This window comes from Notamacropus eugenii, chromosome 7 (genome assembly GCF_028372415.1).
Source record: "Notamacropus eugenii isolate mMacEug1 chromosome 7, mMacEug1.pri_v2, whole genome shotgun sequence".
NCBI lineage: Eukaryota > Metazoa > Chordata > Mammalia > Diprotodontia > Macropodidae > Notamacropus > Notamacropus eugenii.
In genome coordinates this window covers 72,771,321-72,780,496 of record NC_092878.1, presented here as the reverse complement: position 1 = coordinate 72,780,496, position 9,176 = coordinate 72,771,321, and the positions used below count along the sequence as shown (strand labels likewise).

The window sequence follows — 9,176 nt, the reverse complement described above, 5'->3', positions numbered from 1 at the left end:
ATGGGAAGAGCCCCTTGCCTGCTATGTTACCATTTTTAAAAAAAATGCTCATTCATTCTTTGCTCCTTCTTTCTCTATTTCACGTTCCTTCATTTGTAAACACCCTGATATTGGTTAGGCTTCTACTACCATTGAAAATTTTATTTCTTTAGCTTTTTCTTTGATAATCTTTCATTGTTCAAAAGAAGAGTTCATCGTCCCTCATAATCTTGAGAATAGAAAAGCATTCCTTCTGCCCTTCTTCTTCCACTTCCACTAAAGGTACTACTTCCGTCTTGTGCATATGCATTTGTCATGTTTTTCAATTGATAAAAATAATTATCTGCTATTTAGTTCAAAATTCCCTTCCTTCTCTCTGAATTTTGGAAGTCAGCTCCTCAATTTCCTGTCATTTCCATTGATTACTCTCAGATTTTCTACGAAGTAGATAGCACTTCTTAAACAATGGGCTGTGATCTCATTGGGTCTCAAAAAATTGGCAACAGCAAAAGTTTTCTGAAGGCACAATGACCAAAAATTAATTCAAAATCGAATGCATTATGCATTCGAGATATTTCTGGCAGCACTTGAAAAGCCAGTTCACCACAGTCTTGGTCCTGGATTCAAAGCATGTGCACTTTGCACTGCAGATGCCTTCAGGTCATACAAAGCAAGTGATAATGCTGCCTGTACGTGAAAAGGGGTTACAAGTGAAAAAAGTTTCTGAAGGCCTGATTACTTTTTAGAAGTGTTCAGTTGAACTGCTTCCTTATTGTGCACATTGCCTATCCTGAGAGCTGAATCACTCGGGGCTTCTTTTGTATGTATGTATGTATGCATGCACGCATGCATGCATATATACATATATGTGTATACAAACACATATGTATATATGTATATGCATGTATTATTTGTATATGTGTATATATGCATTGTGTATGTATGTATACATGCATACACAATGCATATATATCAGAAAAAGGGGAGAATGAAAAGCATAAGAATATCAAGTATATGGAAGTTGATTTTTCTGTCTAAATTCTGCTTCACTGAGGCTACATCTGAAGTATCATGTTCAGTTTTGAAAATCAGATTTCAAGAGGTCATTCATGAACTAATGGGTCTTGAGAAGAATCCAATAAGTGTAATGAATGTCATTAAGATCAGGTCATATGAAGATTTCTTTGAGGAACTAGAAACATTTAAACTGAAGAGAAAAATTAGATTGGAACGAGAATCATTTTTAAATTATTTAATAAGCTTTCATTTGGAAGAAGGGTTAGACTCTGCTTGATTCCAAAGTCGAGAACAGGATCTGCAGTGTGAAGCTGAATGTTGTTGCAAGTCCATGGATCAGCTGGTGCCGCCTTGCTGCCTGAGTGTGGTGGGAGGTGGGGAAAGGCGTGCTGAGTGCTAATGAAGGTTCATTTAATATTGGTCTTGTCTATCGTTAGCTCATCAAGATTTTATTTGATCTGTTTTCTTAGTGTCTAGAACCTGCAGGCAGCTGAAATTCCTTAACCACGGCACATAATTTCTATTTTAGAGAAACTTGAGAAGCCATAAGGATAGAGAAAACATCTAGTCCTTCAGCTTGATGGTCACATGACTCTAGATTCTCAATTTCTTTTTTGATTAATTTAAATATGAAAGAAAAATAGCAAAAGATTTTTTTTGCTTTGTTTTGCCTTTTGTCATATATTTCTAGTAGTCCAATAATCCTTGAATTTTCTCCCCTCCATCTGCTTTCAGGTCAGTTGTTTTTGGTATGAGATTTTCTTCTATTTTTCTTTCAACCTCTTGACTTTGTTTTAATATTTATTTTTGTCTTAAAGAGTCATTAGTTTCTACTTGTCTAATTATAACTTACTCTCCCCAGTCCCCAATACAACTTTGGATAAGGTTTTGCACCCCTTGTTCCAAGACGTTAATTCTCTTTCCAAATCTTTCTTCCATGGCTATCACTTCTTTTCCCAGTTTTTTTTTTTCATCCTGAACTCTCATTTCTTTTAACTATTTTTAAACTCTCGATTTATGCCTTCTAGGAATTTTAGTTGAACTTATACCCAAACTATGGTTTCCTTCGAGGTTTTGTTTACAGATATTTTTGAGTCACTCTCTTATTTTGTCTTCAATGTCACTTTCATCACAATATGATAAGCTCATTCTTTGTGTCTTTACTCATTCTTTCAATCTACTTTCTGACTTATATTAGGGCTGGCCTCTAGACACTTCTCGGGGGAGAAATGTTTCCGTTAAACTTTGGTCTTCAAGGTGCGCCGAGCAGTCATGCTGGTGAGTCGCGCCCATGTGGAGCTGAGCCCTTGGGGCTAGCTGCCATGGCTGCTAGCGGGGTTTCGGTGCTGCCTCAGGCGGTGCCGCCTTCAGGGGCCTCTGGCGGAGGAACTGGAGCCCCCGAGGGCGTCGGGGAATGGCTGCGGGGTGAGTATAGTTTTGCCACCGACAGGAACGACTTCCGGAGGAATTTGATTGTGAATTTGGGACTCTTTGCTGCTGGTGTCTGGCTGGCTAGACACTTGAGTGACATTGACTTGATGGCACCCCAGCCAGGCCTGTAGCCCAGCTGATATAACTAGTGACTTCATTTCTAATACTGCCTTCTGTGATCTGAATGCAGTTTCTTGGAAGCTCTCTCTACCTCGCAGCTATGACCATGACATGACCACCAGAAGATCTGCTTTGAATGGCTGCCACAAATCTGATTCAGACTTGCTACATTCCCTTCTGTACACTAGTTTTTTTCTCCTTGGTCAGTCTGTGATCAGCCATAGCTTCAGTCTCTACTTAGGCATGGCGTGAGATATATCGCCTTTACTCCATATATTGTACATATCTTCCAAATCCTTGTAGGTTGAGCAGATACCAGGCAGGGAGTGTGTTGCAAGTGGCATTTACTGTTCTCTTCAGTTATACAAAGATTTTTTTTTCTCCTAAAATGTTTGAAATAAAGACAGTTAACAAAGAAAAAAAAAAAAAAACTTTGGTCTTCTTCGGTTCTTCTGTTACTTTCTTGGTGGTACTGGCTGCTGTATTTTTTCCAGGATTACACTTATATATAGTTCAGACTGGGAACCTCTAAACTTTCAGTGCTCCTAAATTAGTCCAATTTTAGGCAAAGTGTGATCTCTGCCCTTCTGATCTGAACTCTGCAGATTTATGACCTAGGTTTTTTGTATGAACAGCATTCCTGCTAACTTAGCTTTGTTCAAAAGTTCCCATAGTTTGCTCCTAGATTTAGCCACTATCAGGCAGCTGAAAAGTTCTATTCATTCAGAATGTCTGAATTACAGGCTGCCCTTTGGTTTGGGATTTCTTCCCTGCTTATTCCATCCACCACAGGTTTTTGAGTGGGGTGCAGGTTGTAATCAAGACCTTGATCCACTGCTGGGGTCAGAATCACCACGTAGCAAATGTTTGCCCTTAAATGTCTTCCACACTCAGTGCATTACCCACAGACTATCCCGTTCCTCATTTTGAAACATCACTCACCAGTACATTTCCCCTACAGTCCACCCTGGATCTGTGACCTGAAACCATGTCATATACGACAAAGTGGCCAATTAACATTATTCTCACAGTTTAGACAAGGACAAAGTGTTCCTCTGTAAAGTGTGTCCTCTTCATGCCTTGGTTCTCATCTTCTTTCAGTTCTTGGAATGATGCAAATGAGACTGGTGAGATGTGGCAACCAGCGTCTGCAGACCTTTCTCCGTCTCTCTATGTGTACCTGGACTGGAAAATGACCGACTGCCTTTTTACCTTGGATTTATTTTCAATCAGGACTCAGTTTGTTGCATTTGCTAGATCTTTTTGGAGTTGTATTTCAGGAGTTGCACTCTACTTCTTCCTGATATTCTTCCACCTTAGTTCTGCTAACCTCATTCTTTTCTTAATATAATCTGATATTTCCTTGTTTCTGAGACTGCCATTTTTCACTACTGATTTATATTAAACTTCTTGTCCTTTCATATATTATCAAAAAGTTATTAAGTATTTTATAAGTTTTTTTATTTAAATACATGCATGTATTTTGTTTTGATACAAGTGTCTTACAAAATATATTTTGTGAAAAAGTTTATTGATTGTTAAAAGAAAGGAGGGTTAGTTAAGTTTAATAGTAAAATATTTTACTAAAATTTGCAGTTGTAATTGACCTGTTTTCTTTCCTTTACCATATTGGCTTTATTTGCATAATTTTCTTCATTATCCTATTTTTTTCCTTCATTCTGACACTTCATAGAAGACCACAGATTTTTCAGAATTCTCCCTATTGGTCATTTGTTACGGCACAGAATTAATCCATTGGATTCTTATGGGCTGATTTCTTTAGCTTCAAATGTTTGGTACATATTTTGTTTCCAGTGTTAGGTTATTCTAAATAATACTGCCAAAGAATTTTTGTATATATGAATATTCTCTTGCTATCAATAACCTCCACAGAATATAGTACTGAAAATGAAATGTCTAGGTTGAAGGATATAAACCAGCTAATAATTTTATGTGCACTTATTTCCAGAATAAGTGAGATGATTCACAGCTACTCAAGCAAGGTAAAACTATGGAGATTATCTTATTTGTCTTTTAAGAATGGGATTTCTGGATATTTCTAACTTGAGGGTTGTAAAGATTACCCCAAAATTGTTTTATATACAACTCTGATTATTAATGATTTTTGAACCATTTTCATGCGATCATTGATATCTTTTATTTTTAAATAACTCCATGTTTTTGAATTCTTTACTATTTTGGAACGTCATTTGTGTTTGTGGAAATTCCGTGTAAATTTTGAATGCCACACTTTTATCAAGGATATTTAATTGAAAGATTTTCCCTAATTCTGATCTGATATTCTCATTCTAGTTGTAGTGATTTAATTTGTACAAAAGCTTTACAAAATGAATTTATTGTAGATTATTCTTCAATCATCTCTTCTATCCCAAGTCTGCTTATGAATTTTCTCCGTTTGTTATTTGTGAATGACATGCATTCTTTTGGGAGGGGTCTTTTTACCATTCTTTCCATTTTTATGATGTAACTTTTTAGGTTTTAGATCATTTATTCATTTAAAATTTATTATAGCATAAGGTATAAAATACTGATTTAAAGTTATTTTCCCCAGACTACTTTCCAGGTTTCCCAGATGTCATATCCCCCTCAAGTGGAAGTTAAAAATATAGTGTATTTCAAAAAATGACAGAAATTAAGATTGTATTTCTTTTGGAAATACCATTTAGTACAGGTTAACATGATTTGTTCCAAAACAGTAAGCCATTCATGTTACTGCAGGAGTTTGAAATACATCAAGTTTTCACAACAGGGGTAAATTACCTCAGATTTGAAGGGGAAAATAATAAAACATATCTCACTTAAGTCACATCCCTCCACCTCAGAATTTCACAAAAACTTTTTTTTTAATTTAGAACACTTTAAAGAGTCATTTCTAAAAGAAGAACAAAAATGCACAGAAAAAAATGAACCTATAATTTATTTTTAAAAGCATTCAAAATAATATAAATAGTTAAGATAGTTGGTATTCAAAGAGATAAGTAAAGACTTTTGGATTAAGTGATGTCTTAATATATAGAGGAATTAATTATCTTCCTTATTTTTGGCAATTATATTGTGTATCTTCTTCAAGGCCAATAATATTTGTGACACTGGATGGTTTCACTTTTTAAATCATCACTTGTGGTCTAAAGAGAACTCTGAACTGGGTCAGAAGAGAAATAAGTCAAAAAAATTAGTAACAAATGGCAAAGGGTAACAGTATATTGATTAGAAACTTTAAGTAGAAGGCAAGGGATGAGCAAGCTGAAAAATGGACAGAACATATTCATCATGATGATGTATACACAATATGTATACAGTCCCCATGGCAACTATTTTCTCCCTAGTCAGTTCACCTCATTAAAAGCCCACCAAGAAAATTCCTAGAAATTTTTGTGCTTAGGTTTATGGAATACTAGAATGCTGTGGATGTTAGTTTCCACATCTTGTTTCACCAATCTATTCTGATGTTCTGTTTCTATTTTGATTTTTCTAGGTCTTATTTGCATTAATCATCTTTTACAAAATAATACAAGTATTGAGAAGGATATATTTTCCTGTCCATACTGTCTCATTTTTTCAAGTTTGATTGCTGTCATTTATTTTATATAATTTTTTATTGTCACTATGATTAGTTCTTTGATTCACTTATTAATGTACAATCATTTAGTCTCCATATCAATCCCTGTATTCACTCATATTTCATTATTCATTATTTAATTGAACTATGGTGTATAAAGTTAATTACATGGATGTCTTTATGAATGTATTCATAACTTTTTAATGTCCTAGAACAAGATCATTTTTAGAAATAAGTGCTAGATAATATAGGAAACTAGGCATGTTCCTCTCATTTAATAATTGCAAGAGACTTTTTATTTCTAATTTCATTTTTCTTGAAATTATTTTCAGATTCTTCCTTTCTTTTATTTTAGGTTTCTCTAATTCAGAAAGGGGCACATTAAGGTAAACTACAATTGTCATCTTACCAAATCATTTTTCAATATACTTCAGTGAACTTTTTGTTTTACTTCTTAGATGCTGTACTATTTAGGGCATGAATGCTTTGTATTAGTGATACACAAATAACGCCCACTCAATATAACTCACTTTCCTTGTTCTTTTTTTTCTCTTTACTATTTTCATTGTTATTGGTCATTTTCATTAAACTAACAATTAACACTGGTATTTTGTGCAAGTAGCCAAAGCATGATAAATCCTATTCCAACTCCTCATTTTATCTCTTTGAGCCTCCCTAATTTAACAATGTTTTCTTTTTTTTAATACAATGAACATTAGGATTTTGCAATCAAATTCATTGTATTTTCTTTCTATGTGGTATGGGTGAGTCCATGTCATTCATACTCATAATTATTAGGGTTAAGTTTTGTTTTTTGTTTTTTTTCTGCCCTCCACTGAATCCTCTTCTGCCTTTCAGTCTTCCTTCTTTCTTTTAAAATGATATTATTTCAGGGTAGAGATAAGATGATAGAGTAAAAGCAGAGATTTTCATGAGCTCTCCTCCAAACACCTCAAAACCCTGTAAAATACGACTCTAAACAAATTCTAGAGCTAAAGAACACATAAAATGACAGAGTGAAACAAATCTTCAGGCCAAGACAACCCAGTGTTGGATGCATTGGCACAGACAGGGCTGGAGCAGAACTCAGGGGACTGAATCACTGGCAGCTGTGGAAGTTTTCAGACTTCTCAACCCACAAGTGACAAAGACATCATTGAATGTCAGTGGGAAAACTCTGTGGGACCTGGGTGAGAGAGGAGAACCATCTAGCTGTCATCCAACCCCAGCCCCGGGGAAGAAGAGATGGTGGTGGTGGAAGTGGCAGTGACAGCAGCAGCAGCAACAGCAGCAGCAGCAACAGCAGCAGCAGCAGTTTCCTAAGCTCTGGGATGACACATGGTGGGAGATTAAGCAGCTGATACAAGACCCCTGAAACCTGGGACAGTACAACCACAGCCACTTTTACCTCCACCCCCACCCCAACTAGAAGCAGAGTCCTACCTTGACAAAGAATTAAAAAGTCAGATCTTTAACTGAGAAGATGAGCATTGTTCATTTGTATTTTAAATTAATCTCAGGGTATAATCTTGGAATTTATTGGTGGTAGCCCATTTCAAAGCCAAGGACTTCGTTTTGTGAAGAGAATAATGCATTTCATGGTGAATGAGTCTGAGAAATGCAATGGGATTGTGACTACCATTGCTTTCCTGGTATAATTATGATCTTAAGTTATTTAAGTAGATGACACAAGATATCATAAAAGTTCTAGCCAAACATCTGAGAGCCAAGATGGCTGAGTAAGCAGTAACTCACTTTCTCCCATATTCTTCTCTGGAAAAACAAAAAAAATAAAAAATAGTGCTGCAGAACAAGTTCTGGAACAGTGGAAATATGGGATAGAGCAGTGTTTTAACCTGGGAAATTTGGAGGAGTAGCAAGAAAGGTCTGTTTCACTTGGGTTAAAGGGGAACACATTCCAGGACAGAATCCATCCCATCAAGTCGTTAGCAAGTGCCATATAAGAAAACCAGTAGGATGGTAGAGGAGGCCATGATCAACACTAGGACCCCCACATGTCTTAACATAGCCAGAGAAACCAGCAGACTCCAACACTGAAAGCCATAACATGCTTCAGCACAATGGGAGGGGTAGGCATCCTCTAGCTGCTGGACCTCCCCATGCTTTGGGCACATCCCTGGGTGAGCAAGCATCCTCTAATAGCCAGACCACCACATGCTTCATTGTAGCCCCAGGTAATCACAGAAAAATCCACCTGACTTCAGTACATGCCACAGACCACCACAAGGACTTGGGCTCAACACCAGATAAGCTGTCAGATACTGACAGCCTCTGGCTGCCTGCACTTGAGACCCCACATAAAGAGAGTGACCAAGCCCGTGGACTCCAGCAGTAGAAGCTTGGTACAGTGCCCCATGTATTACAGTAGGAGAGTTCAACTTCAAAAGCCAGGAAACAGGTAAATAAGATGATCAAAAATCAAAAATGAACATTGACCTTAGAGAGTTACAATGGTAACAGGGAAGATAAAAATGCAAACTCAGAAGAGGATGATATTTTCAATATACTTATATCTGAAAACTGAAAGGGGAATATGAATTGATTCCAGGCCAAACAAAAGCCTTATTTTAAGAGTTCAAGTAGGATTTTAAAAATCAAATAAGAGAGGTAGAAAAAAATTGTTTAAAGAAATGAGAGCTATGCAAGATCAAGTCAACAGTGTGGAAAAGGAAGGACAAAAATTTACTACAGATATAAAAAAAATCATTAAAAATACAATTGACCAAATATATTTGGGGGGGGGGGGCGGGTTGGGGGAATCTGCTGAAGAAAACAACTCTTTAAAAAGTAGAATTGGCTGAATGAAAAAAAGAGGTAAAAAAGTTCACCAAAGAGAACTTCTTAAAAAGCAGAGTTGGCTAGATGAAAAAGGAGGTAAAAATGCTAACTGAAGAAAACAATTCATTAAAAATTTAAACTGGGCAAGTGGTAGCTAATGACTCTAGGAGATGTTGAGAATCAGTTAAAGTCAGAATAGTGAAAAAATAAAATAAAATATAAGCAGTCTCATTGAAAAACAAACAAACAA

General features: G+C 36.2%; 1 protein-coding gene across 1 annotated transcript; it reads left to right on the top strand.

The window, feature by feature from the left end:
* Positions 1 to 2,318: 2,318 nt before the first annotated feature.
* Positions 2,319 to 2,978, top strand: TOMM6 (translocase of outer mitochondrial membrane 6). Its single transcript, XM_072624986.1, has one exon. The coding sequence runs from the start codon at positions 2,319 to 2,321 to the stop codon at positions 2,556 to 2,558; it is 240 nt and encodes a 79-aa protein (XP_072481087.1). The 3' UTR covers positions 2,559 to 2,978.
* The last annotated feature ends 6,198 nt before the right edge of the window (positions 2,979 to 9,176 follow it).

Bases quoted from the DNA above. Each gene is read 5' to 3' on its own strand.
- TOMM6 (XM_072624986.1), top strand. From the start codon at position 2,319: ATGGCTGCTAGCGGGGTTTCGGTGCTGCCTCAGGCGGTGCCGCCTTCA.